The 23,139-nt window shown below is 39.2% G+C and overlaps 2 protein-coding genes across 2 annotated transcripts; both read left to right on the top strand.

The window, feature by feature from the left end:
- Positions 1-740: 740 nt before the first annotated feature.
- On the top strand, positions 741-21,974 carry LOC136971309 (uncharacterized). The gene is made up of 2 exons (XM_067265762.1): positions 741-1,386; positions 20,986-21,974. The coding sequence occupies exons 1-2, from the start codon at positions 790-792 to the stop codon at positions 21,355-21,357; spliced, it is 969 nt and encodes a 322-aa protein (XP_067121863.1). The 5' UTR covers positions 741-789; the 3' UTR covers positions 21,358-21,974.
- On the top strand, positions 3,798-11,561 carry LOC136971310 (uncharacterized). The gene is made up of 4 exons (XM_067265763.1): positions 3,798-5,285; positions 9,689-10,004; positions 10,493-10,617; positions 10,680-11,561. The coding sequence occupies exons 1-4, from the start codon at positions 3,798-3,800 to the stop codon at positions 11,559-11,561; spliced, it is 2,811 nt and encodes a 936-aa protein (XP_067121864.1).
- Positions 21,975-23,139: the final 1,165 nt, after the last annotated feature.

Genomic DNA, 23,139 nt, shown 5'->3' on the forward strand with positions numbered 1-23,139 from the left:
TGCATAGTGTTTTGAAAGAATGCAATGAGTGATGGATGTATTTTGTACATGTGTAGAATATGTAGCAGCCAACTGTGTGGACCCCTCGATGTGGGTTCCTGTCCGTGGTGAGGGGACCTCCCAGAGATGGTTTGGTATTTCTTCTTTACCATCCCTGGGATCTGAACGCCCACCCACGTGTTTGCCGTGCGTGGTGGCCCGTATGCCGGAAAGGGGGATCCTGGTAGTTGAGGGGCAACATACCGTCCCCAACACACTGCTTTGGCCCCTGCTTCGGATAAACGGGAGGCTCAAATCAGGCTCCGTTTGAGTCAATCGGCTGGTCGGTGAGTCATTCTTGACCTCGGCTTGGAGTCAACCGATCGATGCAGACCGGGCGGACACGTCAGGCAAGATGTGCTCTTCTTGACTGCATTGTGAGGGTATAGCTCCTGGGAAACCCTGGTGTGACGGTCTATGGGAGTCTCCCATGTGACGGCATCCCCTTGTTGGACCCCATGGTGGGTGGGGTCACTAGGAGCTGAATAGTTATTTTTAAACATGGATTCAACAAATTCAAAAACCACAAGCACCATTGCATCACAACCAAAGGAGGTCAGTTCCTCCAACCAACCAATTTATCTCATAGTACATAGTACTACTGAAAAACCGATGTCTAAGTGTTCCCCTTTCCTAATTCAAAAGTTGTTTGAATCAACTATTGGACATTTAAAGAAAATACAAAAATTGAGGTCAGGGGACCTACTGATAGAAGCAGCCTCCTCTCAACAGTCAGCAAAGCTTTTGAAAATGACATCTCTAGGAGACATAACAGTCACCATCACACCACACGCAAGTTTGAACTCATCACGTGGTGTGATATCTGAGGTCGATCTGATGTCTGAAGATGAATCAGATATCCAGATCGGTCTTTCAGATCAAGGTGTCACTGCTGTCCGACGCATCTCCATTCGTCGTGATGGCAAGTTGATACCAACTAAACATCTCATTCTCACTTTTGGAAAGCCAACATTACCATCATTTGTTACTGCAGGATATCTGCGCTGTCCAGTTCGACCATATGTTCCAAACCCACTGCGCTGCTTCAAATGCCAGCGGTTTGGACATTCTCAAACATCCTGCAGAGGAAAGAGCGTATGTGCACAGTGTGGAAGTGAAGGTCACCAGAGTGCTGAGTGTACCAATACTCCATGCTGTGTGAATTGCAAAGACGCCCATCCTGCCTACTCCCGGAAATGCCCTGCATGGCAGAGAGAGAAAGAAATCCAACGAGTGAAAACAGTTAGCAACATACCTTACCTAGAGGCTCGGCGCATGGTCACTTCAAGTGCACCATTGAAACAGAAGACATTTGCAGCTGTTTTGAAATCCACAAAGACATGTGCAGTTCAAACGAATATTTCAGTTTCTCCGAAAGAATCTCTCACTTGCCATGCGAAATGTCTACTGATCCCATCAAAAGAAACACCAGAAAAAGAGAATCTAAAAGCAAAAGCACCCCTACCTAAAACAGGGGTCACAACAAGAAACCTGGGTTCTAAGAAGGCAAGTAAGAACCCACTAAACAAACAGAGAGTGAAAGCAGCTCTCTCTAAATCTAAAAAATCAGAGGCTCAATCTATGAGTGAGTTCTCTGATATCTCTGATGAAGAGAATAATATGGAGGTGCCACAACCAATTTCACCTCCAAAAGGAAAATCCTCTGTGAAATTGAAGAGGGACACTTTTGCGAAGAATGCTACCTCAAACACATAATGGATAACAAAATAATCCAATGGAACTGTCGTGGTTTCCGCAACAACTTTTCTGACATTAAACACTTGACATTATCTACCTCATCTCTCTGTGTGGCACTCCAGGAAACCCATCTGAAACCTGGAGAAAATATTTCTTTAAAAGGATTCAATCTTTATCGTAAGGATGACGATAGCCACAACCGTGCCAGCGGAGGTGTGGCTATACTGGTTTCAAACCGCATCCCGTCCTTACCGGTACAAATAACAACAGAGCTGCAAGCTGTGGCAGTCAGAATTTCAATTGGCGTTACTGTCACAGTTTGTTCCATATACTTGCCACCAGATGTCAGAATCGATGAAGATGAATTGGATGCCTTGGTTGAACAACTGCCGACTCCATTCCTTTTACTCGGTGATTTCAATGGCCACAACCCAATGTGGGGCAGTCCCGACATAAACCGTCGAGGCAGGGCCATTGAGAGATTTATAGGCAATCACCAACTCTATTTATTTAATACTGGAGAAGTGACATACTTCCACGCCCCAACAAGAACATTTACTGCCATTGATTTGACATTAGCTAGTCCAAATCTGTTTTCAGCGTTTACATGGAAGGTTGGATGTAATCCACTTTCCAGCGACCACTTCCCAATATTTTTAGAATATCGAGGCAGAGAAAGCTGTGAAACAGCCCGTCCACCACGCTGGAAATTTGAAACGGCAGATTGGCCTACATTTTCCTCTTTGGCTAACATCACTGAGGAAATGGTCAATACTGCCGATATCAATGATGCAGTAGAAGTTGTCACATCGAGTATTATTCAGGCAGCCGAAAAAACAATGGGGAAAACGTCAACCAGATATCCAAAACATCCGAAACCATGGTGGGATCAGAATTGTGAGGTAGCATTTAAAAAACAAAAGAAAGCATGGGGGATCTTCAGAAGATACCCCACTGCTGAGAATTTGATAGCTTTTAAAAAAGCAAAGGCAAATGCCAGAAAAATAAGGAGGCAAAGCCAAAGGGATTCTTGGAGGAAGTATGTATCTAGCATAACATCTTCCACCAGCTCAAAAGCGGTCTGGGATAAAATCCATAAAATTAACGGGAAATATGCTTCTCACTCTCTGTCCATGCTGGAAAATAATGGCACAATAATCAGTGACATAAAAGGTATTGCTGATTGTTTGGGTGAAACATTTTCGTCCTCATCCAGCAATATTATGTATACAAAGGATTTTCAGGCTTACAAAGTGCGATCTGAAAAACAATATCTAAACTTCCACTCCCCATCTAATGAGGAATATAATGTGCCATTCAGCAGAATAGAACTATGTACAGCAATCTCTCGCTCGGGGAATACTGCTGTAGGCCCGGATAAAATCCACTACAGCATGATTAAAAATCTATCAGACAATTCCCTCAGTAATCTTCTGAATCTGTTTAACAGAATATGGACAGAACATACTTTTCCAGACTCTTGGAGGCTATCTATCATCATTCCCATACCCAAGCCAGGTAAAGACCACAAAAATCCCTCTAATTATAGACCAATTTCTCTGACTAGTTGTCTCTGCAAACTTTTCGAGAGAATGGTAAACAGACGCCTGATGTTCCTCTTAGAGGAAAAGAACTACTTTTCACCACATCAGAGTGGATTTCGTAGGAACAGAAGTACCACAGACAATTTAGTAATTCTTGAAACATCTATACGCGAAGCGTTTGTTAGACGGCAGCACTTAGTGTCTGTGTTTTTTGATATAGAGAAGGCCTACGATCGCTGCTGGCGATACGGTATACTCCGTGATCTGCACAAATTCGGATTGCGGGGTAATTTGCCAATTTTTATAAAAAACTTCCTGCAGAATCGTAGATTCCAAGTCAGGATGGGCAACACTTTTTCTAGGCCTTTCACACAAGAAGAAGGTGTTCCTCAAGGTTGTATTTTGAGTGTGACTCTGTTCCTAGTAAAAATTAACAGCATAGCTAAGTGTCTTCCTCCCAGTGTGAAACACACTCTGTATGTGGATGACTTTCAGATCTCCTGCCAGTCTAGTAACATGGGTTTCATCGAGAGACAGCTGCAAACCTCGCTAAACCGCATAGACAATTGGTCCAAGATCAATGGTTTTACTTTTAATGCAGAGAAGACCTCCTGTATCCACTTTTGCCGAAGGCGTGGTTTGCACCTGGACCCGGAAATTCACCTAAATGGGGTTAAAATCCCAATAGTCAATGAGGCAAAGTTTTTGGGTGTTGTGTTTGACCAAAAACTGACGTTCTTATCACACTTGCGCAATTTGAAGAGTAGATGTTTAAAATCTCTGAACCTTTTAAAGGTACTGTGCTGCTCATCCTGGGGAGCAGACAAATGTTTGATGCTTAGGATATATAGAGCCCTCGTTCGCTCTAAGCTGGACTATGGAAGCGTTGTCTATGGCTCTACGCGAGAATCTACTCTTCGGATGCTGGATCCAATCCACCATCAAGCATTGCGTTTGTGCACTGGTGCATTTCGAACTTCTCCTGTCCAAAGTTTGTACGTGGATGCTTATGAGCCTCCACTATCTCTCAGGAGAGAGCAGTTGTCTCTGTTCTATTATATTAAGCAGAAATCTCAGATTAAATCTTCAGTTGATTGTATAGTATCAGATACTCAGCTGATAAGATTATTTGCAGCCCGCCCAAGTAGTGTCCCTACATTCAGCATAAGAATGGAGAATGTCAGCAGCACGATCGACCTGGATATGGGTAACATTTCACAGCCTGAGCTTTATAGTATATCACCTTGGTCAACTCCTGTGATAAATGTCGATCTTAGCTTAAAGCAATTTCCTAAGGAATCCACCCCAGATTACATGTATAGACAGTACTTTGCTGAAATTCGACATCGTGACAGGAATTTAATTCCTATATACACTGATGGGTCTAAATCGGATGATTACGTTGGGTCAGCCTTTGTCTGTCAGAATGAAATTGTGGCAGAACAAATCGCACCAAATTCCTCCATTTTTACTGCGGAGTTGCAGGCTATTTATTTAGCCTTAAAGTATATAAATAGGAAAGGTCATCGTTGCTGCATGATTTACACTGACTCAGTTAGTGCACTTCAGGCTTTGATCTCGTATGAACCTAGTTCTCACTCCATAGTGATTAAAATTCGTAAGCTGATTTGCCATCTTTTTGCGAGGAATTTCTCTATAAAATTTTGTTGGGTCCCAGGCCATGTAGGTATAAGAGGAAATGAAGAAGCTGACGCAGCTGCAAAGTCAGCAAGACCTTCTCAGCATACAATGTTTATTGAAGGAGGTGACTTGAAGCTAGTTGTTAAAAAACGACTAGAGGAGAGATGGCAAAATGTGTGGAACGTACAAGTCCACAATAAACTACACGAGATCAAACCTGTGATAGAAAATTGGACACAGAAGAAACCCTATGACAGAAGATCTGAGGTCATTCTTACTCGTTTGAGAATTGGACATACTCGACTGACTCATCAATACCTTTTGAAGGGTGATGACCAGCCTGTATGTCAGTATTGCAACTGTAATGTAAGTGTTAAGCACATACTGAGCAATTGCATCGCCTCTGAACGGATTCGTAGGCAGCATTTTGGAAATGCAAGTTTTAAAGAGATTTTGGGCCAGAGGCCAAATGTTGATAAATTATTGAACTTTTTAAAAGTTACAAATATTTATAAAGAAATTTAATTAATTATTTATTTATTTATATCTATATACATCTTGTTGTTACAAAACCCATGCAGTTTAATTGTTGTATATTTTTGTTATTGGTTCTTTGTTTTTTGTTTTGTTGATTTTTATTGTTTATTGTTATTTATGTACATATATATACCATAAGTTGTGGCGCAGCTTGGCCTATGTGGCCCTTGTGCCAATAAACTTTAACCAACCAACCAACTGTGTGGAACGCTGTCGAATGCTTTTCTGTAGTCTATATATGCCATGTGTATGTTTCTGTGTTGTCTGTGTGCTTGCCGTAGAATGACTGAATCTATGAGTAACTGTTCTTTGCATCCCCTGTGGTTTCTACGACAACCTTTTTGTTGTTCTGTTAGAATGTCGTGTTCTTCAACATGTTTGTATATTTTGTTTGCGATACAGGATGTCAATAATTTGTAGAGTGTTGGGAGACCTGTAATTGGTCTGTATTGTGTGGGGTCTGTGGTATTGTTGTTTTTAGGTTTCATGTAGGTGATGCCCTGGGTAAGAAAATTTGGCATGTCTTGTGGATTGATGATGATGTGTGTTAGATGTTTAGCTAGTTCCTGGTGCAGTGATGTAAACTTTTTGTACCAGAAATTGTGAATGTTGTCTACACCAGGTGTCTTCCAGTTGTGTGTTCTGTTAACAGTGTATTGGAAATCATGTATGTTTATTTCAGCACAGGGCATAGTTGGTATGTTGTGCAAGTTTCTGTTCTCCTCCTCGATCCAGCCTGCATCAGCATTGTGCGTGACAGCACTGGACCAAAGAGAAGACCAATATGTTGTGAGTTTTTCTTCTGTTGGTGTGCCACTGTGCTGTGTATCAGTGTTTGCTTTGTTATTAATTTGTCTGTAAAAGAGTTTTTCATTGTTTGTAAATAATTTATTTTGTTGTTTTCGTAGTGTACATGTTTTGTATCGTTTGAGTCTACGTGCTTTGGCAGCAAGTTTTTGTTTTAGTGTATCAATGTATTCTGTAATGTGTGTGTTGTGATGTTCATGTTTTGTGTGTGTTTTTATTTTCTTGAAAATGTTTTTGAGCTGTTTCTTTAATTTGGGTGTTATGTTGTTTTTAGTGTATTGTGTTAGCCTGCCTAATTGCTGTCTAATGTCATTTATTTGTGTTTCTATTTTTTTCTGCCAGGCAGGCTTGTGATAGAATTGTGTTTTCTGTGTATTTGTCTGTGATTGTACTTTCAGTCCATGGTGTGTCACTACTGTGACTGCCCCAGCATAAACTAATGTATGAATGTCTGCGAGTGTAGAAATTGAATGAATGTAGTGTGGTAGTAAGTGAGTGTTTACATAATTTAGTGTTTTTCCTACTTCCTTTGACGTGTTGATTTTTGGTATTCGTAGTCGTTGTGTGGGATCTGTACCTGTATATTTAGTGAGTGTTTCCTGAAATATAAGTGAGAGCATATTAACTAAATCCATGTCTATGTTATCAGTGATGGATGAGGAAGTGTCTGTAGTATCATTAGTGGTAATTGTTGTATGTGTGTTATTATCAATGCTCGTTGCTGGATTATCCAGACAGGTTACATGATCTTCATTAATGTTAGATGTTTCTGTCTGTTGATGTATTTGATCGGCAACCTGTTGTTTGATAAGTTCAAGTGTTGTTTGTGGAATAAGGTTGTTGTGTATAATTGTTCTTTTTTGATCAACAACCCTTTGTTCGGTGACAGTGAGATGAGGATACTGTTGTGTGAATCTATGGTGTAGTTGTTGTCTGTATGCTGTCATGTTTGTTTCGAGTTTTGTGATGGTGTAATAAGTACGGATGATAAACTCGTTCATTTCTACTGTTAATTTCATCCGTTGGCGTGGTTTTCCAGCCTTTGTGATCTGTGGATGCATTGCCACAGAAACACCAAGGCTGGGTTGGTTCCTCACATCTGTTGAGGGCATTGCAGTAGCCATGCTTGGGCCGGTGCTGCTTTCGCCACCGGTAACCAAGGGAGACTGTGACCTATTTTTCGAACGTGAGCCTCTGCCTAACCCACGAACGCGGACCTTGTTAACCCGGGCGACGTCCGAGCCGGTATCACACTTTGATCTAGTTATTACCATGATGAATATCTCCACAGAATGTGGGAGTGGTCACTCTTAGCTTCATTTCTCCCATAGACCTTACTGGCATGGGTGTCCCTACCAGGAGCTTATGCTCCAGCCTGCATTGCCCTATGGATCAGTAAAATTACTGGGCTCTCCCACCACGACCAGGTGGTGACCACGGGAGAGTTATTATTATTATTATGTTGGGTTAAGTGAGATATACTAGGTTAACATTGGTGGCTGTGTACTATACCGGACCAGAGTCAAGGCATAGTAACCAAAACAGAAATTAAAGAAGTGTATCAGTGTGTGTGTCTGTATTCAGGAATTTTCTCACAATATGACATGTATTCAATATAGTGGCTTTCTGCAGTGTGATGTATGTGTTTCTATTCAATTCCAATGTGCCCAGGCTTTTGTGTAGTGTGTGTGGTATGACACCTGTAGAGGAGAGAACAACAGGTACAATAAGCACCCTATCCATTTTCCACAGATGCCTTATTTCCTGGGCAAGTTCTGTGTACTTGCTAATTTTTTCAGTGCATGCGTTTTGTATATTGTGAGTGTTTGGAATGGATATGTCTATAATGTATGTGATTTTATTCTGTTTCTCAATGAGTGTGATGTCTGGTCTGTTGTGGTAAATTGTTTTATCTGTGATTATGGCTCTGTCGTAGTACATTTTGTGCGTGTTGTTTTCCAATACTGTCTGTGGGATGTATTTGTAGTATGGTTTGTGGATGTCTAATAATTTGTGTTTCTTTGCAAGCTCTTGGTGTATTATATTTGCTACTTGATTATGTCTGTGTAAATAATCTGTCTGTGCCAAGAGCTTGCATGGAGTTATTATTTTATTATTATTATTAACTCATCTTAATTTTATATATATAGATTAGTTGAATAAAAATACACTTTAAAATGGTGTTTCATAGTCTTTTTATTATAGACCAAAATAAAACAAATTTGTGTTTTTCAAATTTTTGAAAAACATTACTGATAGAAGCAGCCTTTTCTCAACAGTCAGCAAAGATTTTGAAAATGACATTTCTAGAAGACATAAAAGTCACCATCGCACCACACGCAAGTTTGAACTCATCACATGTTGTGATATCTGAGATCGATCTGATGTCTGAAGATGAATCGGATATCCAAATTGGTCTTGCAGATCAAGGTGTCACTGCTGTTTGACGCATCTCCATCCGTCATGATAGCAACTTGATACTGACTAAACATCTTATTCTCACTTTTGGAAAGCCGACATTGCTATCATTAGTTACTGCAGGATATCTTTGATGCCCAGTTCAAACATATGTTCCAAACCCACTGCACTGCTACAAATGCCAGCGATTTGGACATTCTCAAACATCCAGCCGAGAAAAGAGCGTATGTGCACAGTGTGGAACTGAAGGTCACCAGAGTACTGAGTGTACCAATACTCCATGCTGAGTGAATTGCAAAGATGCCCATCCTTCCTACTCCCAGAAATGCCCTGCATGGCAGAGAGAGAAAGAAATCCAACGAGCAAAAACAGTTAACAACATACCTTACCCAGAGGCTCAGCGCATGGACACTTCAAGTGCACCATTGAAACAGAAGACATTTGCAGCTGTTTTGAAATCCACAAAGACATGTGGAGTACAAACGGATATTTCAGTTTCTCCAAAAGAATCTCTCACTCGCCATGCGAAATGCCCACTGATTTTATCAAAAGAAACACCAGAAAAGGAGAATGTAAAACCAAAAACTCCCTTACCAAAAACGGGTAACAACAAGAAACCTGGGTTCTAAAAAGGCTGGTAAGAACCCACTAAACAAACAGAGTGAAAGCGGCTCTCTCTAAATCTAAAAAATCAGAGACTCAGTCTATGAGTGAGTTTTCTGACTTCTCAGATGAGGAGACTAATAAGGTGGTTACACCACCAAACTCACCTCCAAAAGGCAAATCAGCCGTAAAACTAAAGAGGGATACCTTTACAAAGAATGCTGCCTCAAACACATAATGGATTATAAAATAATCCAATGGAACTGTCGTGGTTTTCGCAACAACTTTTCTGACGTTAAACACTTGACATCATCTGCCACATCTCTCTGTGTGGCACTCCAGGAAACACATCTAAAACTTGGAGAAAAAATTTCTTTAAAAGGATTGATCTCTACTGCAAGGATGATGATAGCCACACCTGCGCCGGTGGAGGTGTGGCTATACTGGTTTCAAACCACATCTTGTCTTTACCGGTACAAATAACAACAGAGCTGCAAGCTGTGGCAGTCAGAATTTCAATTGGTGTAACTGTCACAGTTAGTTTTATGTACTTGCCACCAGATGTCAGAGTCAACAAGGACGAATTGGATGACTTGGTTGAACAGCTGCCAACTCCATTCCTTTTACTGGGTCACAAACAACCTTTCAATGGTCACAATCCAATGTGGGGCAGTCCTGACATAAATCTTCGAGGCAGGGCCATTGAGAGATTCATAGGTAATCACCAACTATATTTATTTAATACTGAAGAAGTGACATACTTTCATGCCCCAACAAGAACATTCTCTGATTCATGTAAATGAGGTTAAAATCCCAATGGTCAATGAGGCCAAGTTTCTTGGTTTTGTGTTTGACCAAAAATTGACGTTCTTGCCACACTTGCGCAATTTGAAGAGTAGATGTTTAGAAGCTTTCAACCTTTTAAAGGTATTAAGCTGCTCATCCTGGGGAGCAGACAAATGTTCAATGCTCAGAATATATAGAGCCCTTGTTCACTCTAAGTTTGAATATGGATTGCCCGTGTATCTGCTCTTCTTATGCTGGATCCAGTTCACATCAAGCATTGTGTTGGTTCAATGGTGCGTTTCGAACTTCTCCTGTTCAAAGTTTGTACGTGGATGCTTATGAGCCTGCACTATCTCTTGTGAGAGAACAGTTGTCCCTTTTTTATTACATTAAACAGAGATCTCAGAATAAACTTTTAGCTGATTGTTCAGATACTCAGCTGAAAGGATTATCTGCAGCGCGTTCAAGTAGCATCCCTACATTTGACATAAGAATGGAGAATGTAAGCAGCATGATTGACGTGGACACAAGCAACATTTCACAGGTGAGGTTAATAGTATTTCACCTTGGTTAACTTCAGTGGTAAATGTTGATTTAATATTAAAGCTGTTTCCTAAAGAAACCACACTTGACTATATCTATAGACAGCACTTTGCAGAAATTCAACACCATTACAGGAATTTAATTTTTATATACACCAATGGATTTAAATCAGATGACTATGTTGGCTTAGCCTTTGTTTGCCAGAATGAAATTGTGGCAGAACAAATAGCATTGAATTCTTTCATCTTTACTGCGGAGTTGCAGGCTATTTATTTAGCCCTAAAGTATATAAATAGGAAAGGTCATCGCCGCTGTGTTATTTACACTGACTCAGTTAGTGCACTTCAGGCTTTGATTTCACGTGAACCTAGTTCTCACTCCATAGTGATTAAAATTCGCAAACTGTTTTGCCATCTTATTGCGAGTAATATTTTTGTAAAATTTTGTTGGGTCCCAGGCCATGTAGGTATAAGAGGGAATGAAGAAGCTGACTCAGCTGCAAAGTCAGCAAGTCCTTCTCAGCATACAATGTTTATTGAAGGAGGTGACTTGAAGCTAGTTGTTAAAAAACGATTAGAGGAGAGATGGCAAAATGTGTGGAACGAACAAGTCCACAATAAACTACACGAGATCAAACCTATCATAGAAAATTGGACACACAACAAACAGTATGATAGGAGATCTGGAGTCATTCTTACTCGTCTGAGAATTGGACATACTCGGCTGACTCATCAATATTTTTTGAAGGGTGATGACCAGCCAGTATGCCAGTATTGCATTTGTACTGTAAGTGTTAAACACATACTTTGCAACTGTGTTGCTTTTGACCAGAGTCGTAGACAGCATTTTGGAAATGCAAGTTTGAGGGAGATTTTGGGCCATAGGCCAAATCTTGATAAGATACTGAACTTTTTGAAAGTTATAAATATTAATAGAGAGATTTAAGTTAACTAATTTGTTTATCTCTTTATTATATACTTATATTTCTTTTGTTCTGTTTATTTGCACTTGTTTATGTTCTTGTGTCGTATTAATATTATGTGATATATATATTTAGCTTCGTTTAATTTTACTATTTGTCATGGCGCAGCATAGCCTATATGGCTCTTATGCCAAAAAACTTGAAGCAACCAACCAATGTTTAGTCGACAGATATTTCTTTGTGTGGTGTATAATATTGTCAGAACACCCTGTTCGCATGATTCTCCAAAGATTGATACTTTGTTTAGGATCATAACCTGGTTCCCTCTGCCAGGCAACTTAGTATTGTTGACGAGATGGAAGAATCGAAGCAAGTGACAAAAGCGGTGCTTAGAAAACATTTGGCCATACCATGGAGTTACTGTGTATTTAGAACTGGCCCAGTATTTTGCAATTTTACTTTTTTAGGTTAGTCCCATCGTATAAACAACAGCTAAAAACTTTTTATTTTGTTAATTGTAATTTTTTAGAAATTCCGGAGATATGGGGGCACCTCCCCCATGCTATTTATTACTTGCTTTGCATACTTGTTTGATTCTGTCTCCATAAGAGAAAGACAGTGTAGAATAAGTTGAAATAATCGATTGGCTGAGAATCAGCCGAAGACATATTTTTGGGGCCAGGTAGTTCCAGGAAAGGATTGGAGAGAGATTGTTTTGGTAGCAGAACCTCAAGATACTCATCTTCTAACTAATCTTCCAACTTGTCATCAGGATTGGAAGCATCATTGGACTCAGGAAAAACCTGACGAGAGCCGGTTCCGGGTTGTGCTGAAGTCATTCCGGGTTGTGCCGACGTTGTTCCAGGTTGTGCCGACGTTGTTTCGGGCCGAGCAGGTCCTACCGGTGCAGCTAACGTTACCAGTGCGGCAAACCTTACCGGTGCATCAAACGTGACTTGCTGGACAAAATGAACCAGTGTCTCAAAAGTTACAACGTCAGGAACAACAAAAGTGTTTGGATTGGCGGTGGATTCCTCTGGATCGGCGGCAATTTCCTCCAGATCGACGGCGAATTCCTTTGGATTGGCGCCGAAGCTTTCACGATCGTCAGAATACTCAGATTCAATATCTGAAATGTCTACATCATTTAGATCACTCTCAGACTTTTCAAAAAGAGAGTGATAAGAGTGATCTAAATAATCAGACATTTCTGATTCTTTTAATTTTTATTTTTTGTAGCCATTTTGGAAATCTAATTTGAAATAAAAGCTGAATGTTACAATTGAGAATACAAGTAGAAAAGAAAAATTAAGAAAAATAAAATGATAATACTGTACTAACAAAAAATATAAGACTAGAATATTAAGTAAATATAAAACTAAAACAGAATTATATCAATTTATGCACATACCTTTGTGCTAGCAATGATGTTTGACCAGGCAATTGGCATGAATGCCTTTATTGCATCATGGGGAGGCTTTTATTGTTGTGTTCTTGTGTTTAGATGTGCTGCACGCGATGCAACGATATGCCATCTTGCCCGGTAGTTTGCGTAGCCCTACTGGTCCTCGGGGTTTTGGAGTACTTTGAACTTCCTGCTCCTCCATCCATTCTCTCCCTAGGCTTTCCACTACCGCTTTGATAAAGTCGGTGTGACAGAGGACTTTTGTTTGGCCCCCTGAACAATTTTCTTTATAAAGTATGTAGGCATTCAACATCATTTTGGCTATGATGTTGAATGTACTTTTTCATATTTTCTACACTCCTTCATCCAAGTATGCTTGTAACATAAAATCATTTGTATCAACTCCCCCCATAAATTTATTATACGTTGCAACTATTTCTGGCAATAATTTTTCCTTCTCGCGCCTAACAATTTGTACTTTGCGTGCCCCTGCAGGGCTGGATAAAAGAAGAACTGGTTTATTTTTGGATATTGATTGTTTATCCCGGAAGCCACACGCCAATATAGGACCAGATCTAAAATAGAAGTTCTGGCCTACATTAAATGGACTTTTAAATCTTAGCGGTAGCAGTTTCCTTTTTTTCCTCACTGTGCCAGTGCAGTAAGTCCCCTGGGAATGTAGGTGGCGAATAAGCGGTACCGACATGAAATAGTTGTGGACAAATACATGGTAGCCCTTGTTGTAATAACTACCCATGTCTATTAGCGACCATCCCTGGGATCTGAACGCCCACCCACGTGTTTGCCGTGCGTGGTGTCCCGTATGCCGGAAAGGGGGATCCTGGTAGTTGAGGGGCAACATAACGTCCCCAACACACTGCTTTGGCCCCTGCTTCGGATAAACGGGAGGCTCAAATCAGGCTCCGTTTGAGTCAATCGGCTGGTCGTTGAGTCATTGTTGACCTCGGCTTGGAGTCAACCGATCGATGCAGACCGGGCAGACACGTCAGACAAGATGTGCTCTTCTTGACTGCATTGTGAGGGTATAGCTCCTGGGAAACCCTGGTGTGACGGTCTATGGGAGTCTCCCATGTGACGGCATCCCCTTGTTGGACTTAATGGTGGGTGGGGTCACTAGGAGCTGAATATTAATTCTTAAATATGGATCCTAAAAACAACAAACAAGCGACAAAGAACCAGACCTCCAGCCAACCCGCTTACTTAATAGTACATGCAACTGGAGAAAAACCCCTTGCTAAGTGTTCTCCTTTTTTGATTCAAAAGCTATTTGAATCAACCATCGGGCATTTAAAAAAAACGCAAAAATTGAGGTCAGGGGATCTACTAGTAGAAACAGCCTCTCCTCAACAAACAGTAAAGCTTTTGTCAATGAAGACTCTTGGAGACATGGCAATTTCGGTCACACCACACGTAAGTTTGAACTCATCACGTGGTGTGATATCTGAGTTTGACTTAATGTCTGAAGACGAATCAGACATTCAAATCGGCCTCTCAGACCAAGGTGTCACTTCCGTTCGACGCATTTCGATCCGCCGAGACGGCAAGTTGATACCCACAAAACATTTAATCCTCACGTTCAACAACCTGCATTGCCATCCTTTGTTACAGCCGGGTATCTGCGCTGTGCAGTTCTTTTTTTTTTTTTTTTTTTTTTTTTTGTAAAAGTTGGCAGTTGAGGAGACACTCTCTTTCCGCTCAAAGAGCACTAAGAGAGTTACAAGAGTGTATATTTGGTTTCAAGAATGATTCACCAATGCACAGGGAAGCTGCCCAATCGGTTTCGGTAGTCTGTGGGACAACAGCATGTAATATACCGAGAAGAGATAGAGATGTAGAAGTATCACCAAGCCTCTGAGCATTCCATGAATTGTACATAAAGCTTATTATACTAATCAAAATAAAAATAGAGGGCTAAATCTAAACTTATATACAAGAATAAATACTAAATTAAGACTTAAGTAACATATAGTTGTAGTCACCAACACCCAAACGTAATATACATATAAAGACAGGAAAAAAAAAAAAAAAAAAAAAAAAACCAATTATACTGTTTTGTGTTTCCTTTTTTTTTTTTTTAATATTTATTTATTTATTTTTAAATTTTATTTATTTATTTATTTTTAAATTGTATTTATTTATTTATTTTTATTTATTTATTTATTTTTTATATCTTATTATTATCACTATTACCATCGTTTTCATTATTATCATTATTATTATTTTTTTTAATTTATTTTATTTATTTATTTTCCTTTTTTACCCTTTTCTCTTCCCTTTTTTTTTTTTTTTTTATTATTTTATTATTATTTTTTTTAAATATAAATTTATACATACATACAAGTAACACAAACAAATACAAAACATAACAAATTATGAATAGATGAAAACAGTAGTCAGTAGTGGGTAGGTGCAGTTCAACAAACAGAGTACAGTAAAGTATACAAAGTACAGTAATGATAGGAAAACGTTATTTGTCTAGTTTGGTCCATATTTGTTGAAGCTTTCTATGATGCAACGTTTGAAGATTTTAAGATCGTCTTCGTTCTGTGTGAGTTCACTTAGTGCCACGGGCCAGGTAATTAATTTGTTTGTGAAGTGTGTAATGAGTTGCCTCCGCCAAGGGTCGAAAAGAACACAATTATATATTATGTGTTCTACAGTGTCGGGTACATTATCTCCACAGTTGCAGTTCGGTTGATTTATAATTTTGAATCTAGTTAGATAATTATTAAATTTGCCATGTTCTGTAAGTATTTGTGTTAGCCGAAAATCATGGGTTATAATTTTGCAGTTGTGTCTAGTTTCTAATTTCGGGAAGAACTTGTGTGTAATCTGTCCTTTATTATCTTCATGCCAACGAGTTTGCCATGTCCTGATTGACCAATGCTGGAGATGTAAACGAGCGAATACCACAGGTACGTCACTGTATTTAATTGTGTCATTTAGATAAGCGGTTGTGGCAAGCAAGTCGGCAAGCTCATTGCCGCCACAACCTGAATGGCTTTTTATCCAAGAGATTTGCGTGTTGTGTTTGGTGTAACTTGCTTTGAAGAGTAGGTAAGTGTTGTAGTATAGTTTGCTGCTAATTTTAGGTGTGCTCAAAATTTTAACTGATACGTTTGAGTCTGTACATATGAGTGTGTCATTATATTTATATTTTAAAATGTATCTTAGTGCGTGATTGATGGCTAATATTTCTGCCTGTGTTATTGTGCAGTGATTTTCTAGCTTAAATGTTGAACATTGAAGTACTTTATCATCCTTGATGTGACAGAAACCTGCACCCACACCATTTTTTGATTTGGAGCCATCAGTATATATGATGGAGCGTTTGTTAGGAGTGTATTTGACTACTGCTTGTGCATGTGTATATGACGGGTGAGGGAGGGCGCGAAAATCGGCTGGAGAGTCTATTTCATAATGTTTTGTATTTATGATTAATCTATTTGTTTTTATTGTGTTGTGTAATTCCATTTTACTTTTTATGAGTATGTCTATAGGAATTTTATTGGCTATTACCAACGTTGACTCTCTTGAGAGTGTTCTGTATCCTTTTATCATTTTAATGCAGATTTTTCGTTGAAATTTTAATAACTTTTCACAAAGATATTTGCGATTTAGCGCATGACCCCACACCTGGCAGGCGTATGTTAGTTGTGGGAGGAGGACACCTTCATAGATAGTATCTAATGTGTTTGAATTTAAACCCCAACGTAAGGTAGCAACTCTGTGTAGCATTAGCAGCATTCGCTCAGCTTTTTGTATTTTTGTATCTATATGTTCTTTCCACGTGAGTTTTGAGTCGAGAGTGCAACCCAAGTATTTAATATCTTCATGATATTTTAAATATTTACCTTGTAGTCTTAACGTAGGTTTTTTGTGCTTACCTGCTTTGTGTATTAGCATTAACTTAGTTTTATCCGTATTAAATGTAATTTTGCACTCTTCCCCCCAGTTTTCAATTTTACGAAGGATTGATTTTGCTTTGTTTTCTAGTGCTTTAATGTTATCAGCAACAACTGTTACGAGAGAGTCGTCAGCAAAGCAAAACAGTTCGCAATGTGCTGGTAGTTTGATATCAAATATTGTGTTCATTAGGATGTTCCAAAAGCCTGGCCCACAGGCAGAGCCCTGGGGGCAGCCCAGGGAGACATTCCTGGTATAAGTGTTATTGTTGTGTATTAGTGTTGTGCATCTGTTTTTAAAGTAACTAACTGTTAGATCATATAAATTTTTTGGGCAGTTATATCTACGTAATGTGTAAAGTATCTTAGGGATCCAGGCACGATCAAACGCCGCGGAGATATCAAGGGATATTAGTAAACAGTAATCTTTGTTATCTTGACTATTTTTAATTATTTTGGTGACTGCAGATAGGGCGTCTACAGTACTACTTTGTGGGGTAAAACCAAATTGTTTTCTATTAAGTATGTTATTTTTGTGAAGGTGATAATTAATTCTGTTTATTAGTAATTTTTCCAAAATTTTTCCCATAACTGGTAGGAGACTGATCGGCCTGTAGTTTTTGGGTTCACTGAGAATTTGGGTGCCAGGCTTTGGAATTAATTTGCATATTGCCATCTTCCAGGTATTTGGAAAGGTAGCTTGTTTTAGACAGCTATTGTAGATATTGTGTAAGATATCGGGAGTTATCTGGAATATATGTCTTACTATCTCTGGAAGGATCCCGTCGTGCCCGGGTGCTTTTTTATTTTGAAGTGCTTTTATTACATTTTGGACCTCATGTATCTGAAACAGGGAGTCATTTTCCTTGAGATATGGTTCATTAATGCAGAGACGAATTGAGCTATGATTGCTATTGTCTGTGTTTTGCTCATCCTTAGGATAAAAGTAGTCAAGTATTGTTTTTGCTTCATCCTCGCTAGTCATACATTTATTTCCATTTTTATCCTTTAATAATACAGTTTGTTGGTTGGTGTTGCTTTGGTTTTTTAGAAATTTATATACTTTGCCCCATGGGTTTTGATTTCCTACATCAGTACAGAATTCCTTCCAAGAGTGTGCTTTGGATTGTTTGATTAATTTTTGGTAATTGTTTCTTAGCTGGGTATATGTTTGTCTTAGTGTGTCTCGTTGGGATTGTTGCTTACAGCGTTGGTACTTTCGCCTCGCGTTATTTAATAGTCTCCTCTGTAGGGTTAGTTCGCTAGACCACCAGGGAACTGATTGTTTATGTTTGGAGTATGTAGGGATATTTTTATCACAGCAATGTATGATTTTCTTCGTGTATTCCTCGACTATTTCGTTAATGGGTAGGTCTAATTGTAAATTATGTCTAATGCTTTGTGCTTCATTATTGTAGTCCAAGTTAAAGTTATCCCAATTTGCCTTGTGTATATTATATTTTTTAGTTATTGCTGTGTTTCTTTGATGTTGATTTCCTATGAAAAGGCTAAATGTAATATATCTATGTCCTGATAGTGTTTCTGTTAGCAGTGTTGACCAGTCTGTAATATGCTGGCCTATGTTCCCAGTGGTTAGTGTGAGGTCTATATGGCTAGAACCCTGGTGGTTATAGAAAGTAGGCGGGCCTTTAGTGTTTTGTAGTGTGATTTTGTTGTTCAGTATGAATTCGAGAAGTGCAACGCCACGGCCATTTCCAACCCTGTTCCACCATGCTGTAGATCTGCAGTTTGAGTCTATTCCTATTAGCAATGGGTACTTTGCTTTTGTTAAAAGGTATTTTATGTTTGGAATCTGCTCGTTAACATTGCCACTTGGTCGGAAATAGGTGGAGTTTATTAGTAATTTCAAATTATTAACTTCCAAATAAACTGTGGTCATTATCTCATTGCTGAGCTCTTCTATTAAAGTAACCCGTAGTTCAGGGTTGCAAACAACAATGGCTGTGTATTGATTCTTTGTGTGTACTTTGAATCGCTGGGGAAAGCCCTTGATCTGATCTGTATGGTATGGTTCTTGAATTATTGCTATATCTGTACTGTTTTCTGTGATATATTTTACCAGGTGGTCCGTAGCACTAGAACCTCTATCCAAGTTAATTTGTATGAAGTTAATTGAGTTTTTCTTTAATATTCGCATACCCTTGCTTTAGCTACCTCACACTGATATTTAAAGACAGGACAGTTGCGATTTCTGGCTCCATGATTGGTATTAACCTTATCTTGCTCTCTTCGGCATGATTTGTTATATTTCTCACAGTTGATGCATTTTAACTCATGTAACTCACACTCGCATTCACGTGAAGTATGACCTGCTTTTGAGCAGTCAGGGCAGTGAATCCCGGCATTACATTCATTCCCAAGATGTCCATATTGAAAGCACTTATTACAGCGCTTGAAGTTATAAAAGTCTCTTATCTTTGAGCTGTTCCAGCCTATTGAGATTATGTCTCCATTGTCCTTTAATTTCCTGCGACAAGATGGCATTAGTTCTAACACCCAAGCACACAATTCCGTATGCTCGTTCTTGTTGATGGGAAAGAGTGGTTTGAAGTTATCTTCTTGCAGTTCTGTGTTATATATCATCAAGTTTTTTTTTACGTCTGTGTTTTTCCAGCTCAAAGGTATTTTGTTTATTGTAATTTTTGGGTTTTGTTTTCTGGGAGCCTTTGCCTCGAATTTGTTAGAATTGTTTATTTCAGATTTTAGTCTCTCTGCTCCCTCCTTGGAGCTGCATCTCAGTATAACTCCATTTCTTATTTGTCTCATATCCTTGACGCCTACTTTTATTTCTTTAATGTCAATTGTCTTCTTTAGTTCTTCATCCATCTCGGTTGGTTTTATTTGTGATTCCTTTGGAAACACCATTATGTCTGTTTCTGTCGTCTTATGTATTGGTTTTTTCAAGATCTCTGCATATAATTTTTTCTTAGGTTCAGGTTGAATAGTCATGCTTTTAAGTGTTTTCAATTCTTCTTCAAGCTTAAGGGTTCTATCCCTTTCCTCATGGTAGAGTAACAATAAGTCTTCAAACAGTTCAGACACACAATCGACGTGTGTTAGGGCACTCTTTTTTAAAACTTTATTGATGTTTTTGCTTTGATTAATGCATCTCTGTATTTCTTTTATGCTGTTTCTGTATTCTTTTACTTTGTCACCTTCGTCTTCTTCTACTTCCTGGATATCTTTTGTTTCATCTGCAGACATTTTGAGCAGCGAGTCGTACAAAAACGGCTCAAAAGATTTGCATAAACACAGTAATAAACTACTCCTTAACTAAATTCCCTATTCAATAATATAAGACAAACGGGAAATCAAGATGAGAAATTTTTACAAATTGGTAACTAGACAAAGAAGTAGTTTTACTGAAAGTGAATTAAAAATAAAACTACTGAACTGATTTCAAAAATACAATCGGCGCGTTAATCTACGTAACGAGCCAGGTACGACGATATTTTACTATTGATAACCCGCATAAAACTAAAAAGTTACAAAACACGTGTCTAACAACTAGACCCGTAAGCCTAACTAGGCTTAGCTGCCTTTGTTTAAAGGTAAAAACTTTAAACTCTAGTAGCTTCGCAAATAATTAACAGAAATTAATGAAATAACCAGTGAAATGCTCAGAGTAACTTAATGAACAAAATCGTGTATAAGAAACACTCACCAAACAGCGATAAACCACTAAAAGTCCAAAAAAACGAGAAGCGCACAAAAGTGTGACCTCTCACTACCGAGACCAACTGCCAACCCCGCTGTGCAGTTCGTCCGTATATTTCAAATCCGCTGCGTTGCTTTAAATGCCAGCGATTTGGACATTCCCAGACGTCTTGCCGAGGTAAAAGCTTATGTGCACAGTGTGGAACTGAAGGTCACGACAGTACTGAATGTAAAAGTACTCCACACTGTGTGAACTGCAAAGATGCCCATCATTCCTACTCCCGGAAATGCCCTGCATGGCAAAGAGAAAAAGAAATTCAACGGGTAAAAACTGAGAAAAACATATCATATCCAGAGGCTCGTCGCATGGTCACTCCAAGTGCACCTATGCAACAAAAGACATTTGCTGCCGTGTTGAAATCTACTACGACACGTGAGGTTCAAACAGATATTTCTGTATTCCCAAGCGAATCTTTTACACGCCATGCAAGATGCTTATTGATCCCATCTACACAATCAGAAGAAAAGGAGATCACAAAGACTAAAACCTCTGTAAGTAAATCAGGGGTAACAACCAGAAATGTGGGTTCTAAAAAAGCCAGTAAGAACCCACTTAACAAACAAAGAGTGAAAGCAGCCCTCTCTAAAGTTTCAAAAAAATCAGAAGCTCAATCTGTGAGTGAGTTTTCTGACATATCTGACGAAGAGCCTAATACGGAGGTTACGAAACCAAAGTCACCTCCAAAAGAGAGACCCCCTGTTAAATTAAAGAGGGATACCCTCGCAAAGAATGCTACCTCAAACACATAATGGATTATAAAATAATCCAATGGAACTGTCGTGGTTTCCGCAACAACTTCTCTGACGTTAAACACCTGACATACTCTACCTCATCTCTCTGCGTGGCACTCCAGGAAACACATCTAAAACCTGGAGAAAGAATTTCTTTAAAAGGATTCGATCTTTACCGTAAAGATGACGACAGCCACACCCGCGCCAGTGGAGGTGTGGCTGTACTGGTTTCAAACCGCATCCCGTCTTTACCGGTACAAATAACAACAGAACTGCAAGCTGTGGCAGTCAGAATTTCAATTGGCGTTACTGTCACAGTTTGTTCGATATACTTGCCACCAGATGTCAGAGTCAATGACGATGAATTGGATGCCTTGGTTGAACAGCTGCCAACTCCATTCTTTCTACTTGGTGATTTCAATGGTCACAATCCAATGTGGGGCAGTCCCGACATCAATCGTCGTGGCAGGGCCATTGAGAGATTTATAGGCAATCACCAACTGTATATATTTAATACCGGAGAAGTGACATACTTCCATGCCCCAACAAGAACATTTACTGCCATTGATTTATCATTAGCTAGCCCAAACTTGTTTTCAGCATTTACATGGGGAGTTGGATCTAATCCACTCTCTAGTGACCACTTCCCAATATTTTTAAAATATCGAGGCAGAGAAAGCTGTGAAACAGCCAGTCCACCACGCTGGAAATTTGAAACGGCAGATTGGCCTACATTTTCCTCTTTGGCTAACATCACTGAGGAAATGGTCAATACTGCCGATATCAATGATGCAGTAGAAGTTGTCACATCGAGTATTATTCAGGCAGCCGAAAAAACAATGGGGAAAACGTCAACCAGATATCCAAAACATCCGAAACCATGGTGGGATCAAAATTGTGAGGTAGCATTTAAAAAACAAAAGAAAGCATGGGGGATCTTCAGAAGATACCCCACTGCTGAGAATTTGATAGCTTTTAAAAAAGCAAAGGCAAATGCCAGAAAAATAAGGAGGCAAAGCCAAAGGGATTCATGGAGGAAGTATGTATCTAGCATAACATCTTCCACCAGCTCAAAAGCGGTCTGGGATAAAATCCATAAAATTAATGGGAAATATGCTTCTCACTCTCTGTCCATGCTGGAAAATAATGGCACAATAATCAGTGACATAAAAGGTATTGCTGATTGTTTGGGTGAAACATTTTCGTCCTCATCCAGCAATAGTATGTATACAAAGGATTTTCAGGCTTACAAAGTGCTATCTGAAAAACAATATCTAAACTTCCACTCTCCATCTAATGAGGAATATAATGTGCCATTCAGCAGAATAGAACTATGTACAGCAATCTCTCGCTCGGGGAATACTGCTGTAGGCCCGGATAAAATCCACTACAGCATGATTAAAAATCTATCAGACAATTCCCTCAGTAATCTTCTGAATCTGTTTAACAGAATATGGACAGAACATACTTTTCCAGACTCTTGGAGGCTATCTATCATCATTCCCATACCCAAGCCAGGTAAAGACCACAAGAATCCCTCTAATTATAGACCAATTTCTCTGACTAGTTGTCTCTGCAAACTTTTCGAGAGAATGGTAAACAGACGCCTGATGTTCCTCTTAGAGGAAAAGAACTACTTTTCACCACATCAGAGTGGATTCCGTAGGAACAGAAGTACCACAGACAATTTAGTAATTCTTGAAACATCTATACGCGAAGCGTTTGTTAGACGGCAGCACTTAGTGTCTGTGTTTTTTGATATAGAGAAGGCCTACGATCGCTGCTGGCGATACGGTATAC

This window comes from Centruroides vittatus, unplaced genomic scaffold, assembly GCF_030686945.1.
Source record: "Centruroides vittatus isolate TY-2023 unplaced genomic scaffold, ASM3068694v2 contig_245, whole genome shotgun sequence".
Lineage (NCBI taxonomy): Eukaryota > Metazoa > Arthropoda > Arachnida > Scorpiones > Buthidae > Centruroides > Centruroides vittatus.